This window comes from Sorghum bicolor, chromosome 7 (genome assembly GCF_000003195.3).
Source record: "Sorghum bicolor cultivar BTx623 chromosome 7, Sorghum_bicolor_NCBIv3, whole genome shotgun sequence".
Classification (NCBI taxonomy): Eukaryota; Viridiplantae; Streptophyta; class Magnoliopsida; order Poales; family Poaceae; genus Sorghum; species Sorghum bicolor.
This window is the reverse complement of record NC_012876.2, coordinates 4,740,820-4,761,291: the sequence shown is the minus strand read 5'-3', so window position 1 is coordinate 4,761,291 and position 20,472 is coordinate 4,740,820. Positions and strand designations below refer to the sequence as shown.

The following is a 20,472-nucleotide window of genomic DNA, read 5'->3' as shown; positions in this document are numbered from 1 at the left end:
ATGCAGTTTGCTGGCCCTCTGTGTAAACGTGTGCCAATATGATCTTTGATTTATATTATTTTCTTTTCTTTTTCTTTCTTTTTTGTGTGCTCTCTACTTCTCAAGTGAGCTCTGGGTCGTCTCTGTTCGCTTGGCTGATAAGTCATGAAAAGTACTGTTCGTTGATTTATTATGAGAGAAAAACACTACTGAATGACTGACAGATTCGGGTGATAAGCTCAAGAGCTAGTCTTAGAAAACTAGTTGTTTCACAACCCTGTCACCGACTTATGCCCCTTATTTCGCATAGATTAATAACTAAACCAGAAAAACAATCCACACTTCGGTTAATTATATATATTTGTTATTCTACTTGATGGAATGGAGCAAGATAATTCTGGGGAACTTTGGAAAAATTACAAAGGAACAATTCAATTTGCAAGGAATGAGGAGTAATAGTGTTCTCTCCGTTTTGGAAGAGATGTCAATATGTCATTCTAGTTTTATATTACGTCAGACTATATCAAATTTGATATAGAAAAAAATGCCAGCATTTATGATGCCAAATACATGTGCTGTGAAAATATATTTCATGATAAGTATAATGATGATACTTATTTGGTATCATAGAAATTGATTTAAAAAAATTATCAAAATTTCATCAATAAAGCTAGAATGACATTATTTTTGGGATTAAGTGAGTATACATCGGTATAAGGCCGGTCTCAATAGGTGTTTCATGAGAGTGTCATGCACATTAAATAGGATGCCACATAAGCAAAATTGCTGACTTGGCAGGGTCATTAAATGAAGGAGTTTCATCAGATGAGAGAGGAGTTTCATCCCTATGAAACTCCTATGGCTCAGTTACCTAGTTTATAGTTTTGGTAACTGTGTCATGAAACTATGCATTGAGACTGGCCTAACCCACTATCGTCTCTTCCTTTTTCGGGTAAAATACTGATTTGGCCACCTAGACATGGTCCCCCTTGTTCTTTAATGTTTGTTTTGTATTACTCCTACTAGCTTTGGTTGTAATCAAGTGTAAATCAGCAGGTTTCCCAAGGTCAACAGCTGTAACTAGGCAAAAATTGAGTACTAGTTAAACCTGGTTGATCAAGTCGGCAAGTTGATCTGCTGACGTCATCTACCTAGTATCTTGTGGCGTCAGCTTCCATATGTGATGATATATTATTATACAAACAAATTGGTTTTATAACTTCATACATAGCTATCGGATTCCAGCAAATAGTGTCTGCATCCTTAGACTATCTCCAACAATCGTCACCCAAAATACAAGACCCATTTGTCCTTTGGGTAGCGCTACAGGTAAAAGGTTCCATACCTATTTTTAGTCTTCTCCAACAACAAGACCTAAAAGACAACACTCTCTGCAAATGGGTCTCGAGGAGAGAGGATACCCAAATTTGGGTTATGCCTCTCCTGATACCCAAAATAGATCTTCTGTATGGGTACTCTGTTGGAGGCTATAGGTATTGTGTTGGAGACCCATTTTAGGTTTGGGTTCCCAAATGAGTCTCCCTGTTGGAGATAGCCTTATTAACATGAGCAGAGCCGGAGACAGAATATATATAGGAATTTCGGGGGGGGGGGGGGGGATAAAACTTAAAATTGAGCACTAAGATATAAATATGTACCGTAGAATGTAGGGATGGAAATAGAGCGGATATTTTCCGCTCTATACACATTGTCAACTTAAACTTTCATCACGAACGGCATTGTTACATTGGCGTCTTGGGTGCCCAAGGAAGTATGCGCATTGTCAATTTAAACTTTCAGCATGAATTTATTTTCAAATTACTTGAAGATTTGTCATAAAGAAGTCGTTCTAGATCCATGGATTTCCTGTACATGACGATTCTACGAAGAAGTAGGATGGGAAAGATCCGAACCAACTTTGTTCAGAAAAAAGAATTGATATTCACAAGCTAGAAAACTTATGCAATAGAGGGAAAAACTTATGCAGTAGCCAGTAGGCGCCTAGGCGGTGGTTGGACAACAGCCCAGGGCCAATCATGTTATAGGTAGTGTTAGATGATGACTTCAGCAAGTGGTATGATCATAGGGCAACACTGCTTAAGTGACTAGGTCAATTGGATCTACTTAACACAACAAGTTTTTTATTTATGAGTACCGAGTACGTTGGTAGAGGTTCACCGATTCAATTAGGACAAGTTTTTCTCTTTTTTTTTCTTTTTGAAGGGAAAGAGAGATTTGGTCGCTTAGACAGGGTAATTGGTACAACCATCATACTGATTTTTACTGCGTCTACCCTCAACCATAGTCAAACTCTTGGTAGTACCAAATGCATGCTGCAAATTAAGAGCAAAAGAGTACTAGCAGTACCAGAGAAAATATATGCCGCCCGATAGTAAATAGACAGAGAATAACAAAGGTAACTAAATTTACAGAAATATGTATTATTTCTTGTTCCATTTTCTTTTCACTTTCAAATTGAGCTAAGATCGAGATGTCTAGCTTAGAAATGCCATGCCAAAAAAAAACGATTTTTTTTTATTTTTCTTTCGAAAATCAAGAAATGCATCAACCGACAGTACATATGAAACATTATCCCTTGGTACAGGAAATTATATGTACACGGGCTGATCTGTTACAGAAATGTATGTTGTTGCAACTTGCATGCAACATGCACAATTATATGAATCATCTAAACTGCCTGTAAAATGAATAGGGAATCATTAGAACTGAAGTTCTGCCCTGTTTGCAAGTGGACGCGTGTTGAACATGTTCTTCCCACTCCCACCCCCGGCTACCTTTTCCCTTTGATTGATCAGGCAAGTGGATAACATCACATGTTCGATTATTTTTGTGCGCATCCTCTCAGCGTAATATTAAACAGAAGAAAAGCGAAAGAGCATTCCAGTTGGCAATAAGTGCCATGCATAGCAGCCTGATGATCACGTGTATACAATACATGAAAAAACACAGACAAATAAGGTCAGACCTAGAATCTTACAATCTCAGATGTTCTCCATATTGATCTGAGTCATTTTGAAATAATGCATTCTTTTAACTAGGCAAAAGTCAGATCATCAGTAATGTTGGTTTTTAATTGTAACATGAATACTGCTAGGTTCTAGCGGTTCAACAGACATAATATAGGAAACATAAACTTACAAATTGTACAGAAATTAGGTTCCTCCCAATATAATAATGGAGATGCAGGTGCAGGCATGTAGGAGATTAAATTAATGGAAGTCCATGAGAGCATAACACAAGTTAAAATGGAAGTGAAACATTTATGTGAGTACTTTTTCTACACAACCTACTGGCAACAGCAAACATGAAAAATGTTCAAATATTTTCTGCCCTATATTAGTCATAATGTCCACCCTCTCGCTCAGCCTATTCCACTACATAACTTGATCAAATAAACTTTTGCATCAAGTGTGCTATGTAAATGCATGACCCTGCAAAATGAATCAAATTTCAATTATTTTCCTTTCGAAAAAATTATAAACCATAAGGAAAATACCTTTTGACCAAAAAGTTCAATAGTTGCTTAATGCTTAAATCAGAGTCTACGAGATAAGGTTTAAAAGCAGTCTAGCGGGCTGCTTGACAAGCATTAAAATACAGCACACAACAGATTAAGTTTAATGAAGCACTGCATTGCAAGGTTTGAAGTCCTATAGTAGCTTAGATGTAAATATAACTTTGACATAAACTTCATGGTAGAGGCAGGCCGACCAGTCCCCATGTAGAGATCGATTATGTGGATGCTTCGCTCTCAAGACGAATCCTCTTGGTACCAACCTCGTCACTAGCCGGCACCCTATTCTCCTTCGCTTCCACAGAACATCTCTTGTATGGCTTGAAGCCTGTTCGGCGCGATTTCAGCTTCAGGTGCGACAATTCATTGGGAAAGGAAGCCCTTGGCTCATCCATTGTGTCGAGGTCATGATCAATGCTTGTGGCGTTCTTGTTGAGGTCAACTGCCACTGTAGTCACTTCATTTTCTTCCTCCTTGGCAACCTCCTTCGAGTCTTCTGCTTGTGGGGGAGAAAAGCTTTGCGGAAGCTTTTCTCTACTGAACAGCGCATCGAAAGCCAGACGACCCTGTCAACAAAAAAGTGAATTAGAAAGGCAATGGGGCATGCTGAAAGATTTGGACAGAGTGAATTAGCATATTGTTGGTATATTACAACCTCTTCAGAAACCTCCTTCCATGAATCACTAGTGCTTCCACTGCTTCTAAATCTGCGGTGGTTAGTGTCACCAGCTGAAGAGTTGCTGCAGGAGGCTTGCTTCACCTTCTCATTAGCATTGTCCTCCTTCTCAGGAACATTGTCTGCATCAACATCACTACTTGAAGGTGTGTTAGAACCACATGAAGAGCGATCCTGCTTTTTCTTATTCCTGAATGCATCACTTGTATCAGCTCCTGTGGTAGGTGTTGCATCAGCATTCTGGACAGGAGATATCTTTAACTCTGTGTGGAGAGACACCTCGCCTTTTCCACTCCCATCAGACACTGAAGAAGCAGCAACTCTTAAACCTTCAAATTGTCCCTGTTTTTGAGCTTCTTGGCATTCCTTCTGTGCATTTTCAACTGGGAAATCTCTGTCTTTCTCTGAAGGTCTTGGAACATCAACTGTGGGAAAGGCAGCACTAGGAGCTGGTACAAATGGAAAAGCCATGGGTGGAGTGAAGAAAGGGAGAAGACCTTGTGTTGCCCACCATGCAGATGCTGCAGCAACTGTAGCTGCTACAATAGAAGCCATGCTTGGAGGAGAGCCTATGTTCCTTCCTTGAACATCATCTGCAGGATTTTCTTGATTTGGATCGATAAGTGTGTTACCTTCAGCTGCTGGCCAGTATGATGCTGCGAGCCTGGCAGCTGCATGGATGGCAGGGTTTGACAACAACGTGGAAACAAGCATGCTGGAGAAGGTGGATGACATATTGACGAATGACCTGTAGGTATCTTGGTTGCAGTTGCCCTGCATCATTGGAGCAAAGGCAGCATAATTATGAGGAAAATGCTGTGGTGTGGCACTGCTATCAAATTTTGGATCTGAAGAAAGCATTGGATGGATGCATGGGTTAATGCTTCCATTGATTCCCACTTGATCACTTGTTTGATCAGAATGAGTTCCTTCAGTTGCAGTGACCAGAATGCTAGCTGTCCCATTTTTCTCCGCTAGGGAGTGCGAAGCTCTTGCAGTTTGTTTGTCCACATATGTTGTCTCCACAGATTTTGGCTTTAGCTTCATTTGTTGCATTGAGAGATCCAAATATCCCTCGTGAGAATGTTCACATTTAGAGCTGATTTGGATACTATTAAGCCTTTCCATTTCATGATCGCTGATCTCCTTTACATCCTCTTGCATGTTGGGGTTAAGAGAATTATTTTCCATGATGGTCATATCTCGGATTTCTGTTTTACTTGCCTCGACCCCCCTGGGTGCACCATGATTTGAAGAGCTTTTGTTAACTGAAGAAAATGACGCAGATGGGGCATCACGGAAGAGATTAAGAACTTCTGAGCAACTTCCTTTTTCAGACAACTCCTTCCTTTGAAATTTCTGGATGCAAGTGAGTTTACAATTAAAGAAAATTAAAGATACTTATACAGAGGATAACATGTGTTCCTAGGAAGGCAAAATACCAGGGAGAATTTACCTGAAGAGATGCATCACCTGCCATTTGTACATTTCCATTGCTCAAGGGCATATTTGGTTTTGCTGACTTGTCATTTGGAAAATCTTTGGTTGGTGTCTCAGAGCTGAGACCACTTTTTCGAGGATATGGATTGTTAGGCTTTCTTTTAGGCCGTGGTGGAGGTATGTCAATGTCAAGGGCTTGCCCCGGAGAAGTACCATTGGTCATAGCTTCCTTTTCCAACTGCAATTTCCTAATTTGTTAGGTACAGGCATTGAAAATAAAATTACATGCTTGAAAGAAATAATTAAGGACTTGAAACTGTTGCCAGTGACTGTATATTGTTAGTCTCTAAATATATATAACCTTACAAGGTAACAAAATAAGTCAGCTTATACAGATTCCAGCCAATCAGAAACCAGTAAGATAATACATGAATCTCAGGGGAGGAAATGTTAATGGCAATGGCACAGTTCTTTTCAGTTTGCACCAATTATAACTGAACATAGTGCTTATAGAAAAACAGTGTTCAAAGCACGCAACATAAGTGGAATAGTTTAATACTATTTAGCAAAGACATGAATTCACAGCTAAACCAAGGGTTCTTTTCTTCAAGTTTGACATTGCCCCTGTCCCTTATCCGAAACTTTCATATCATAGGTTATATCAAATTGGAAATTATGCTCGAAAGTTCAAGTTATGGAATGAGAAAAAAGTAAAACTGCAGATATCAATCATGTGGAGTAAGAATTATCAACAGAAGGCTATTAGAAAACTTTAAAACAACTTAAGATGAGAAAATGCACTGTATTTTTGCTGATCTACAGACTAGCAAATGGCAGCTGGATGGAAAGGGTTTCGCTGGCTACAAGCTTGTCTAAGGACAATGCGCAGAAATGACGGATGCTAGGTGGCACCTGGTTAATCCTACTCTTAACACATGACTCCAGAACCGTTTATCTCGTTCAATGTAGAAAGAACAGATAATGAAAACAACAGAAGAAAGAAACTGTGCTTCATTTCTTCGTACCCAGAGAGGGAGCCTAGCTGCACGCCTGCCAGCACGGAGTTTGTATGTTGGCGAGTGGCTCAATGACAAGGACAGAGGTAAGATACAAAAATGTTTGAAACCTTCCTCTCCTACAGCACTACAGTGCAGCACTTGCAGGATAAAACTGGGTGGTGAAGAACATGTGAATGAATGGAATAAAATACAGACAATGTACTGAAGTTTTATCTTTTACTGTTCATCTTTACTAATTGCCATGAAAGGGCCAAGCAAATCATAGCCAGTTTTTAAGCATCATTTCCTTTCTTTATGGACAACCTTCCATGAAAATATATAGCAATAATAATTACTCAAAACCTCCAACCCACATTATAAACATAAAAGTACTTGGTGCAAACCTGACACTGCTAGCAAATTTGGACTAAATCGAAAGAGCCACTAGTGAAAGCAATTAGACAATAGATAGTATAAGCACATATGAAGTCACAGCCAAGCAAACCCCTTTACCCCACTAGTTTGCATCAACTACCCCCATCCCCACCCCCACCAAAAAAATGATTCTAAACTTGCATAGGTCCTCTGGACCCCAACCCAAGTGTTTCTTGTTGTTATCTGCTTCAGAAGTTGATCAACCAGACTGCATTGTAGAACACTATAACACATATTCACTCTTGATAATGAATTGGCCAACTACAAAACCAAAAAATATAAGAAATAATCTTCAGATTTTGCCCATAATCTTCTCAGAAATGTTTCAGATACAAGGTATCAAAGGTGGTTAAAGAATCTTCAGACTTTGCCCATAATCTTCTCAGAAGTGTTTCAGATACAAGGTATCAAAGGTGGTTAGACAGGAAGACCTTGTTCAGTTGTATCTTGGGAAAACATGCATATTTCTACCACCTCATATTAGAAAATTCTGGCAGAAAACAGTTTGTAATGGCATTTCAATAACCCTGATAAGTAGATATCATTGATTCAGCTTGTCTTATAAGTTTACGTCATCCCTTCTACAAGACTAGAGAAAGAGGCGGGATAGTGGCGGTTGAATGGCATACATGATTATCTAGAGAAGGATAAGAATAGACTAGGGAGAAATAACTTTGTACGGAGATTTAATTTATTATTTGCCACCAAAATCCATAGAAACTAACCTGAAAACCAATTAGCCAGCTCAACTGGGCAAAAGGCAACCTAACTAGACAGGCAGGACAGAAAACCTAGCAGGCAACACTGACCACAGGCATTTCTTACCTGGCTGGCCTGCTGCCTATATGAGGTCTAGATCAAGGTCGCTATTTTCATAGCAAGCACAAGCATGTACTCTTAGAAACTTTGTGTGTGTGTGTGTGTTGGGGGGGGTAAGGGTTTCTTTTCCTTTTTTTCTTCTTAATATAATGCTATACAACTCTCCTGCGTATTCGAGAAAAGATCAAAAGAAACACTCCTGTTTCTCTTAAATGATCCTGACAGACAACAGAAAAAAATCAGAATCAAATATAACTGAAAAGGCACGGAGATTCCTTAATTGAAAAGTTTTTCAGGTAGTTTTCCTTCATGGTAATTAAGTAAACAATGTTCATGGTTATATGTGAAATCTTTGAAGTAATTTATATGTCACAAATATTATCTTCTGGCCTCAGATTGCCATGGCGAGGTTCAGTTCGAACTTGGGATGTCAACCATGATGCTTATCATCATTGACCAAGCAGGAATGCAGCATAGGGCCTTTGAGATTGCTAGAGGAACCTTGTGGCATTTGGGTGGATTGAATTGATATTACCAGAAATATAAATGAAGGAAATCAAAAGCAATGAACTACCAGACCTCTGTGTGCCCTGTTGCTTATTGCAAGTTTGCACAGACAAAAGTGAAATTTTGTTTTCAATTGGCTACCACTAAACCAGATCCAAAAAGAAGCCCACTCATGGTGGGTTTCAGCCCACAAAAGTCAACCAGTAGCTTCAGAGCTATATGGCTGTGATTACTGACTACAGCATTGGATTAGAACAAATATAATGGTGCATGTGAAAATGTGATGGCTTGAGGAAGGCCTAGATATGAACTAGTTAATGCCCCCAAACCATAATGACGTTCCAAAGTGTTGCTTTCACATTTTAGGCTCTCAATGTTGTGGCCTAAGGCCTTACAAATTCTAGATAGACCAAATAATTACTCTCCAAGAAAAATACAGTGACACACAGCTTTCCAGAAAAAAAAAATAGTACATTAACATAGTGAATTAGTGACTACTAGAATGCCTGCTCCAAATTCAAACATTTGCTTCACCTGAGTGGAGGTTGAAGGATGGATTTTTTTCCCACTCATCCATCTCTTCGCTGCTCCAACTACAAGTCAATTTGTACAAAAGGTAAAATGTTAAGCACCATATGTATTAATGAAGCTAAATTGTGTCACTAGTTACCCTTTCTCGAACACGGAGGAGAGTTGCATATTGTTAAGTGTATATCAAGGCCTGTCCTATAGACCCATATTACTAACCTTCCCATCCTTTCCCTTCCATGGAATTGGCAAAGATGCCATGGAGAGTGTGGGGCAATGCAACCTCATTGAGCCAATATTTTTAATGGTTGTTCCATGAACACTCTTAAGATTGGCTGGTTCAGGATTTGGCACCCCATCCCCATCCCACTAACATGTGGGATCATCTATGCAATGAAAGTGAGCCAGGGTGGCAAATCATGAACTGCCAACGATACAAGTGGTGAGCTCTTAAATTAACCCCATCACAGCCTAGCCCCTTAAAGGCACAGGTCACAAAAAAAAAGGAAGGGGGCAGTGTAGGGCATGAAAAGAAACTAGAATAGTTCTTTGTTGCTCATATTATGTTATGTGTTTATAATTAAGTTGGTTCTTGTCTTCATCAAATATAGCTTTCAAGTAATTTATTTGTGACTTAATATTTTTCATATACAATGTATAGTCTCAATTTCACTCTAACAAGGTGCTATCCCATTATTGGTACTTCAGTCATGTTACACAATATAGATGATTATAAGCTCAATTACATCATGTATACATAAATAAATGAACCAGGTATAAACAAATTCGTAGCATGTTTTTTTCAATTTCAATATGGATTTATTTAAGAAGTTAATAAACAGAGCACTGAGGTCAAAACAAAGAAATCATGAATGGCTCATGCTCTTCAAACCCATCACTGTGGCACACATATAATGCAGTAATGTAAAGACACTAAAAATCAGGAAACTAGTGAGTCTCTGCCCGGGGCGGGCTAAAGCTCTATTGCAAATCATGTAATGCCTGGCCTTGTAATCAAACTATTTCTGTCTTAATACAAAGACGCACAAACCTTTTGCGTGACAAATAAAAAAAAAGGAAATTAGCACAAAAGGCATTCACGTTATCAGCAAATATAAAGTCGATGCAACTAGAATGCTAGGGCAACAGCACTGAACCAAACAAGGGCACTAGCCAATCAGATAGAGGATGAACCTTGGTGAAGAACTTTTGAGCGTGACTTCTGATCTGCACGGCCGTCTTTGTCCCAACATGCTCTATGGAGCAATTCGGAAGCCAAACAAACAAAAGAAAAAAAGTGCAATCAGTATCAATAAGGAAACTAAATCAACATGAATAAACCTCAGTGGTTACAGATTGATGAAGTCAGGAAACAATAGCATAAAACTACTTGGATACAATCGCTATGGAGATTTTACCTTCTATACGCTGCCATGCTCTGCCATAAAGTTTCAAGGCTTCAAGGAACCGTTTGTGCTCAGCCTCTGTCCACCGCTCCCGCTGCTTTGTGATTGTGTATGGCTTTCTTACCTACAAAGAACAGTGATAAAATGTTCATTCTTTACCACAAATCAACAAGCACAGTATAGAACAACTCACCTTGACCACCATTTCCTCACCAGAGGAATTCACCTCCATCTCCAAATCCGGCAAAAATAAACAGAAATAGAAGGGAAAGGTGCAACAGTTGTTCGCTTTGTCACTTGGAGTTGAGGTCATCAATAAACAAGAGAACTCCTCCTTCCATATCTCCAACCAAACGCTGGATCTGACGCAAGTAGTACCTCATATCTCCCCCTAGACCTCTATATCACACCAGCACTCCCAATATTTCAATATTTCAAATTTGTGCGCCCAGACCCAAAAGAGCAGCCAAATTAGTGTTAAATTTACACGAGAAAACCTATAGAATTCACGACTCTAGTCATGAATTGAACTGGGATCAGAATCTTCAAAAGGATCAATTCCACTCACCTACTTGAATTGATCCAATTGCTGTTACTCTGCAAAAAAAAATTAAGACAGAGCAACATCATTTAAATATCCATGTGCTTCCTTTGAAATGTAAATTACAGCATGACTACATTTTTAGGGCTCCTAAAGCCCGATTTTTCAGCCACCAAATTTAAGATCTATAGCTTACTTTGTACGCAACTCTAGTATAAAGTACTTTTTTTTTGCGAGACACAGTTACAGTCCAATATAAACTGATTCTAACTGAAACAAAAAAAAAGTCAGGTTTTAGGAAGCCTTAAAAAACACCATCCCTAAAGCACAAATCTGAGGCACACACAAGTCAATTGTTGGAACCCTCTAAATTCTATATGTCAAATTCAGAGTTCCTCTTTTATATATGTATTTAGGGATATTCACTTACAAGAAGAAACTACCATGTACCTAAAATCAGGTACTGTTTGTTAGGCAATATGCCGCAGCATATGGTAAGGGGCTGCGGCATATTCTATTGCCTAACACTGTTAATTAAGCAAACTAAATATTAACATAATTACAAGAGTTACTTCAAATGGAAATCCCAGGATCGCCACCATTCCACTTACCTAGAGAAAAGCTTAACATAGTTGATCCGTTGCACGCAACAACCAAGTAAGAGTTTAAACCTAGCTCCGCTCCTTATCTTCAACTCTAGAATCATATTAAAACTCGCAAGTTTTCAAATTATGCAACCATTCCAAGAAAAGAAATGGATTAGATTCATAAAACCAATCAAAAGCATGCACAAGATGTAAAGTACTATCAGAAGAAGAGATCAAGCTCACCTCCTGAGGCCAAACACTTCGGTAAACTGCAGAACAAAAAGAAAGGGCATAATAAGTGCCTACTCCCAATCAAATTCAACCCTTGATCAGTTCATGATCAAAAGGCACTATGTTTAATAATAGTTGTGTACTTATTGCCATTAAAAAAATAGTTGCACTCTCGAAACATAAAAAAAAAACTATCTGGGTTTAGCTGAGCTTAGAAGTTCCAGTACTTCGCTTAGATGAGTACTGATTGAAGAGTGGACTGTTCAGCACGGTAACAGGCGTACCAGTACAAAATCTCACAGCTCCAAAATAATCAAATAGCACCCAAGATATCCCTACATTTGAAAGTTACTGCAGTAAGAATAACCAACTAGTTTGTCAAACACAAGAAACAGTGTGCTGAAGATGCCAAATGTAGATTGTGTTGCTGTGTAACCAGTTGAACAATGAAACAACATAAATAGCAACTCCACAATATAAAAAGGAAAAAACATACAGTCAAGTTCTATGTACTTTTATAAAGAAAAAAAATGCAACGGAAAATCTTGAATTATCATATGCTATCAATCCTCTCTCTTTTACTTGAATTTATTTATTGTTTATGGATGTCTCTAGTAGGTTGTCAAATATCTAAAATGTGTTACGTATGGCCAAGGGCTAGATGTACAAGTGTTTCATATGCATAAAACCCCTCCAACTAGAGAGGAAATACATGTGCACACCCACAACCATAAATACATCTAATCCTCCCCAGCTCATGGTGAATCCATAACACTGAGTTTGGAAAGTAAAAAGCTATGATGTGCCCTTGTCTGTGCCTTTCTGAAGAACTCAACTAACTAAACCTCTAAAGGTAGAAGGTGGTGCAACAACAATACACCAAAATCCACAAGCCATCATAAGCAAGTCACCTTTGCAGTCACAAACGGCATGGCTTGCAAGTCAACCTTAGCACTCAAATGAGGGAAATAGAGCGGGGCATGGAATGGCATGGTAGCTACCCCAGCCTACGGACATGGCACGACAACAGCATGCATGTGGGGCCCAATATGCCAATGAGGGGAAGGAAGAAAGGGATTTGACAAAATTTGTTGGTTGTTCTCCTATCTTTGAAGGATTAAGGGGTTGATTTTCCCAATTAAGTAAAAAAAGATAGGGAAAGAGGACTGGAAAAGGAATCTGGAGATTTTTTTGCATTCAATCCCCTTTATCTCTGGTGATAGGGAAAGGGGGTCACTTATTCTAAATTTGGTGGAGATGCTCTAAGGGAGCACCTAGGTGAGTGGCGTCTCAACTCTCAATTGAGGGCTCTACCAATGGAGCAATCTCTTTCTTGACAAAATAACCAAGAATGGTTCAATGCAAAAGAAATATAAAATAGATGTAGAAGAATTGTTCACTCTGGCACAATAAAGTGTCATTTTGGACATCTTCATCATTGTGCAACACATCTTTAACCATTGCTATCGTAATGTATTCATATACATGGAAAAAGTATACCCGATATGAAGCTTATTTTGAGATAAATTGAAACATCATTTTGCAAGTTCAATCTCATCAGTGAAAGGCAATAGTAACCAAAGTTCAAAAGCTTAGCTGTGCTCGTCCCAAAACGACACTACATAGCTCAAGGGTTTGCCATGCATTTTGGATATCAAGTGGATCATTTAGCAAGTTCAGGTTGCAAATTAATAGTTCCAGAACCTACATGACACATTCAGCACAATTTTAGGGACTACTGGTGTGCTTTATTATGTATAGGACATAGAAAAAAATGCTACTATGACCATTTTGAGATAAATGGGCACATCATTTTGCATGTTCAATCTCAACACTAAAAGAAATCTATAATCAAAGTTTATAGGTTTGGTTGCACCCATTCCAAAATGACATTTTGTAGCAACTACTCCCTTGGTCCCAAAATAAATGCACATCTTGCTTCCTGAGAAGTCAGACTTTTTAAAGTCTGACCAAATATATACAAAAATGTACTAATATTTATGATGTAAAATAAGTATCATTAGATTGAGCATCGAATATACTTTCATAATAAACTTATTTGGAGATACAAATGTTGATACTATTTTCCATGTTTCTAACATTAAAAAAATTTTACTTCTCGAGAAATGAGATATGCATTTATTTTGGGATGGAGGGGGTAAGGTGTAAACGCAGTAGCCATCTTTACAGATCAGTCCATTAACGTCTCAAAAAACAAATATTAGAGAAATAGAAGTACCTTCTAGAACAACCTCAACGGAATTGCTGAAACGGCTAGATCAAGTAGTTTCTCCCTACATAGAAAAGTGAGAATAATAAATTGCACTTTTCCTTTTCTCACCACTAAGAACGCCTTACTAATTTGATTTAACTGCCTATTCGCTTGAGCTTATCTACCGAATCTGAGTCATTCAACAGTGTTTTTCTCTCACAACAAATCTGCGAGCAGTACTTTCAGCTATGGCTTATCAGCCAAACGAACAAGCAGTAATCACTTTTCATTTTCGCCCCTAATGACTCTAAAAGAGTTGGAGGAATCACTCTCCATTTTGCCCCTAATAATGACACTAAAAGAATAGCAGGAAATCACTCTTCATTTTCTACCTAATGACACTAAAAGTAATTTGGAAATTTTGCAACTAATGCAATAAAAGGCATTTCAAATTGAATAGAGCAAGACGAAAGCACATCCGGGACTAACTACATGCCAGAAAATAATCCAGCTCAATCGACTAACAAAGGAAACATGAATTGCAAAAATAGACCTCAGCAACAGTCGTTCTCATCAACAGAATCAGGCAATCAGACATGCTTAACCTCCACACATGAGCATATACCGTAGGAAAAAAATTCAAAACTAAATCTACTAAGTTAAGAGTTCACAGAACCCAATTCTTCCAATCAAATTAAACCAATATCAATATCAGAGAATCATATCTGCAAGAAACAGATAGCTCTCATGTCCAGAAACTAAAGCAAGTAGCAACATAGCTCAGCAGCAGGAACAGTAACACAAACATCCATTTGACGTCCTAAAGCACAACGCTGAAACAATATCTTTCTAGCCTCACCAAGGAAACACTCACCCCCGTGAAGTTTCCAAGCACACACACCGTGACCAACAAATCCCAACCGCCGTCCTCTCCTCTGCAAAAGAAACACAGCGAGAAGCGGCATAATAGCTCATTAACAACTACTGTACGTCACGACTCGTCAGATTCTCAAATTGCACAGACACCAGAGATCACGATCCATTCCACTGCTAAACTAAGCATCGAAAACACGTAGCCCAGGAAGAACAAAGTGAAAAATAAGGCGAATCGCCATCTGATTGCAATCACAACATTTCGAAAAGTGATTTTCTGCAAGCCAAAAAAAAAAGTAGTAGTAATCCGTGGGGGCATGTAGCGTGGACTAGAAACAGAGGTCCGTGAATTTGAGCTACTAGAAGAGAAGCAGCAGTACCTCAGCAGACGCAGACCAATCGAAATCGAACCCAACGCAACCTCGGTCCGCGCCGCCTCGCTCCCCGCCCCCCCGCCCGTCCACCCTCGTCCCCACGCACGGCCGCCTGCATACCAACCCGCGCACCCATTCGAGCGTCAGCTCAGCTCAGCTCATTCATCACAGCGAAACGAACGCCACGAACGAAGCAGCAGCGGCAGCGCACAAGGAAGGCCCGAGATTGATTCCCACCCACCTCACCTCAAGCGACCGCCACGGCGGGCATCACCGGCCGCGCCGGCGCCTGCGCCGCAGCAGTGGCATAATAATCCGCGCCGCCTTCCCGCTCCCCGGTTCCCTCTCCGCCGCCGCCACCACCACCACTACTCCTCCTCCACAAGCTTCCCGGTCGATCGGCTGCCTGCCCGGGGGATCTACCTGGACTACGGCAGCAACAAGCAAGCAAGCAGGCAGAAGGTGGATGGAAAGAGGAAGACGCGGAGGAAGATGAATGAATGAGAATAAGGCTCTCGGCTCTCGCGCGACTTCAGCAGAGGTGCTTTGCTGTTCGCTGTGGTGGCCGCCGGTGCTGTGTATGCTGTGCGCTGCGCCGGGGCCGCGGAGGGGGGAGGGGGAGGGGGAGGCTGTGGGGGTCGCGATCGCGGCGGGCGCCGCGAGAAATCTCAGCCACTATCTTTTCTTGTGGATTTCTCGCGCTGCGGCCCCCGGAATCTTGCGAGCGCGCCCTCCAGCATTCTCGGAATTGCAGCGTTGAGAGAGAATAGTTTATGCAGAGCAGAGCAGAGCAAGGTGCTGGGATGCTGCATTGCTGCTGGCTGGCCTTGTTTAGTTCGTAAAAATTTTCAAGATTCTTCGTCACATCGAATCTTTGATTATATATATGGAGCAATAAATATATACGAAAATAAAAACTAAGTGCGTAGTTTATCTGTAATTTGTGAGATGAATCTTTTGAGCCTAATTACTCCGTAATTGGATAATGTTTGTCAAATAAAAACGAAAGTGCTACAGTAGTCAAAAAACTAAAATTTTTGCGAACTAAACAAGGCCTCTCTTGTCCAGCTATCTGTCTGTGTCTGGCTCTAACGGAGCAAAATGGATGGATGGCCTTTATTCTTGATTTGGTAAGAAGGTGAAGGTCAAGATTGGTCACGCTCATCCTGCTTGCTCAGCTTTTGGAAAGTGTGTGTAGAAGTACTTACTTATTGTGGTCAGTGGTCACTCTGAACAGGTAGTTAATTACATGAATATATGATTCAAATAGTGCAGGAGTTTGAGGGTCCAAGTAAGATCAACCATCATGTTTGCAGAGAGTGGACTATTTAGCTACTTTTTCTGTTTGAAATTATAATTTTTAACTGTGTATCAATATATATCTAGGTGCGTAGCAAACAATATGAATGCAGAAATGTCAAAAATGTTTTATAATTTGAAACGGATTGAGTACTTAGCTTAGAAGTTGAGCATCTAAGTCTAAAATTAGGTACCATTTCTTTTTGTTTTTGTGGTCTGTCTAATTTGTGTCATTTGGTGATACTTCATCCAAGACAAGGTCTATTTGATTTGTACATGTGTCATGTGTGTTGTGGTCCTTTTTGCTATCCGCATTGAAGAGTGTATTAATTATGTTATCATACTTTGGGTAGAGCAAACTTAGACTATTATATATGTATTTATTATTTTATTTTATTTTATTTTTGACAAAGCACTAGAGACACACAAACTCAATTGTTTATCCTAATTGGTCACTGATTTATTGTAATAAACACACAAAATGATTCATGAATGTTTAAAAAGATGCATTATGTTGTCATTTCGTGCCATCGATTTGAATATGTCATCTACATGTACACATAGGAATTACGACTTTTATGTACCGTAGAATACATGAAATAGTGGCATATAGTTGTTCCATAGTGTGTCTTGAAAATTTTAAAAAATGATTTATAAAATTAAATAGGTACCACCTCCGTCCCTTTTTAAGAGTCGCTCGGGAGATGTGTCTGTGAGAGGTGCACGTTTTCCAAGCGACTAACATTAAGAGACAGACTAGTATGTTGGTTGGTAAGCGAATATAGCACACTACGCAATAAGAGTATGTGTATAGAAAAGATGTTGGACATACTTGATGTTTTTTCCTTCGATCTAGAGTTAACATAAATAAAAGAAAAAAAGATAATAATTCATATTCAAAGTAGAATAATCAGTAACTAATACATATTTATGTGTTCCTTCTCTCGGAGCATTTTTCCTCTCAAGAATAAATAGGCATTAAACAGCAGACACTAATCTACACCACAGTGTTCTCTGAACAGTAAAATCCACAGCCAGGAAAACCTCCACGGTAGCCACACGCAAATCCAGTCTTCAGCAGGGACCCTCCCGCAAACCCCAAAAGGTCACTGACAATAATGAATAATTTGCGGTCGGGAACGCCCGAAGCGGCCTGCGCGAGCGCGCCCCTCCGCGCGGGGGCCCACCTGGCGGCCAACTGGCGGCGATCTAGTGGCTGGCCTTGCGCTTTTTCCAGGGCACCCGCGGCCGCGAACCTGTGGCCGCCGTTTCCCGACCCCACACCCGCGACGCGATCCGGGCCGTCCGTTCAGCCCGCGCTAGCGCCTCCGCGAACCGTCCGATCCCCGCGCGGGGAACTCGTGGCCAGCGTTCGCTTGGGGCGCGTGGACGGCGGCGATGCGCGCTCCGTCACATCGTACGGCTGGGCGGGCGCGTGTGCGGGTGTAGAAGATGCTGAGCCTGTGGCGGAAAAGCGCACCAGGGGGTGGGGCCCCTCCGCGGGGCTGCGCTGCGGCCCATTGCGATCGCGGAGGGCCTGCACGTGGCGACTAGACGTGTGGGAGGCCGGGGAGTACGTGGGCCCCTCCTCCCCCCCGGGGTTGGACTGGTGGCTTATCTTTATGGTGGTGCCCGGTAGGACGTGACGTGGCGGGGCGCTTTCTTTATTCGCGGTCACGGCGACGCCAACTCAGCACAGCCAGGGCGTAGCTAAACAAATTCGAGTCTTTTTCACCTGGGTGTAGGAGTAAATTATTAAATTTTCTAGGGCCTTGTTTAGTTCCAAAATATTTTACAAAATCGACACTGTAGCTCTTTCGTTTGTATTTGACAAATATTGTCCAATTATAGACTAACTAGGCTCAAAAGATTCATCTCGTCAATTTCGACCAAACTGTGCAATTAGTTTTTATTTTTGTCTATATTTAATACTTCATGCATGTGTCTAAAGATTCGGTGTGACGGGGAATCTGAAAAATTTTGTAAAATTTTTTTGGGAACTAAACAAGGCCTAGGATCTGTCTACTTGTTATTGACCCAGCACAGCCTGCACGCTCTTGACAACTGATTTTTGCCCATATATTTAGGCCATGTTTAGTTCGTAAAAAATTTTGTTTTTAGTTACTGTAGCATTTCGTTTTTATTTGACAAATATTATCCAATCACAGAGTAACTAGGCTCAAAAGATTCATCTCACAAATTACAGGTAAACTGTACAGTTAGTTTTTATTTTTGTCTATATTTAATGCTCCATGCATGCAACCAAAGATTCGATGTGACAGAGAATCTTGAAAAAAAATTTCGAACTAAACAAGGTCTTAGGCTCTGTTTGGTTTCCTTTGTTAAATTTTAGCTAGCTAAACTTTAGTCACTTTAGTAGCCAAAGTTCCAAACATATTGACTAAAAGGAGTTAAAATAGTTTAGTTCCATTAGTCACCCAAAAATAGCTAAAATAATTTTAGCTAGCTAAAATTTAGCAAGGGGGACCAAACAGGCTCTTCTAATATCTTTTAGTTATTTTATTATTATATTCACAATGATTTCTTTGATTTAATTTATTGGAAAGAGTGATGTAATTTGGGGATAATATAGTTTCTATTTTTATGGTTTGTGGATCTCATAGAAATATATGCTAGCTTTTTTAGAAAAATTACAAATTATTTCTATAGATTGCAAATATTCACCAAATTGTTCATATTTTTTTTTTTAAAAAAAATGTTCACACAAATTGATGAGAGCCTGGGGGTGCTTCCATGCCCGCTCCCGCACAGGAGCAGTGGGCGATCTCGGGTGGCGGCAGACAAAGGGGAGAGAGGTGTGCTGGCAACGGCAGACTGGGGCCAGCGACAGAGGGAGTAGGGAGCGTGAGGAGATGTGTAGTGTAGCAAAGGAGGGAGCGGGGAGCAAAATCGGTTGTGGGAGAAACCAAAAAGAACCAATTCTCTTTAGCAATTGTCGTTTTTTATCATATGATATGAATATTTATATGATGGAAAAAATAATTGCAATTACTGTTTTCTTCACCCTCATCCCCTGCCAGCAGATGACAAGCGTTTGTTGCTGGGTCTATTCCCAGTACTACTGAGACATAGCATCAAAGTAGATACGGGTAAAGTAAATAATTGTTCATGATGAATTGACTAACATGAAAAAATATTGGCATGTAGCATTTTGGACTACCCGCACTCATAAGTAAGATTAGAATATCTCTTAAAAAAGGTTAGATTAAAATATATAGAAATCCTTTGTATTTTAAGCACTAACAGGTGAAGCGACCTACCCACACATACCCACGAGTAGAATCTTATATGTATACCTTGCACTCACATATGGAATTATGTATTTATACTCACACCCAAACAATACCCACGGATAGAGGATGAAAGCAAAAGGATTGAAATGAGAAATAAGGGAATAAGTGACTAACCAAATTACTATTGTATTTTAATATTAGATACAAATGGGTACTCCTTCAACTATGAAATAATAGGACTTTGAGTTTGTCTTATTTATATCACCCTTTATACCTATAAATTTCCTCTTGGTACCTCTATAAGACACAAGGAAAAGAAACAAAATACCAACCGGGAAAAGTATTCACCCAATTTCTGTGAACTTCATTGATGAATGTTTACTAAGGATAAGCACATTAATTATTTAAATACTCCCTCCATTCTGAATTATAAGTCGTTTTGACTTTTTAAGATATATAGCTTATGTTATAAACTTAGATATACATTATGTCTAAATACATATAAAAACAATGCATCTAAAAAAAGCCAAAACCTTCCTATAATTTGAAATGGAGAGATTACATAACAGTGGACTTGGAGACAATCCATGCTTGGCAAAAGTTTTGTATTGCCACAGTCTCTGGCCGATATTTGACAAACCCATTTCATAATAGGCTCGTTGTCCCATTTTTATGTGTAGACTAGAAACATGTTCAAGGGTCCTTTGGAATTTTGGAGAAATACTATTGGCAAAGGAAAATTTCCTATCCCATGGTTTGGTTGGGAGGAAGCATCACT

General features: G+C 39.8%; 1 protein-coding gene and 1 long non-coding RNA gene across 22 annotated transcripts; both read right to left on the bottom strand.

Moving 5' to 3' along the window:
* LOC8080836 (protein CCA1) lies at positions 3,446-15,748 on the bottom strand. Of its 21 annotated transcripts, none has more exons than XM_021465285.1 (13): positions 15,148-15,253; positions 14,769-14,829; positions 13,922-13,976; positions 11,967-12,017; positions 11,695-11,720; positions 11,476-11,560; positions 10,892-10,920; positions 10,517-10,722; positions 10,336-10,447; positions 10,112-10,173; positions 5,647-5,868; positions 4,170-5,549; positions 3,446-4,080 (listed from the first exon to the last, which is right to left on the bottom strand). In XM_021465285.1, exons 8-13 carry the CDS (start codon positions 10,634-10,636, stop codon positions 3,733-3,735), a joined length of 2,244 nt encoding a protein of 747 aa, XP_021320960.1. In that variant the 5' UTR covers positions 10,637-10,722; positions 10,892-10,920; positions 11,476-11,560; positions 11,695-11,720; positions 11,967-12,017; positions 13,922-13,976; positions 14,769-14,829; positions 15,148-15,253; the 3' UTR covers positions 3,446-3,732. The 21 variants fall into 21 exon arrangements, with proteins under 21 accessions (XP_021320960.1, XP_021320980.1, XP_021320961.1 ...); XM_021465305.1 differs by adding an exon at positions 15,383-15,748 and having other exon boundaries at positions 3,498-4,080; positions 10,517-10,920; XM_021465286.1 differs by having other exon boundaries at positions 3,498-4,080; positions 11,910-12,017.
* LOC110437092 lies at positions 6,961-10,105 on the bottom strand. The gene is made up of 2 exons (XR_002455203.1): positions 8,924-10,105; positions 6,961-7,324 (listed from the first exon to the last, which is right to left on the bottom strand). It is a non-coding gene; the product is annotated as an uncharacterized LOC110437092 (long non-coding RNA).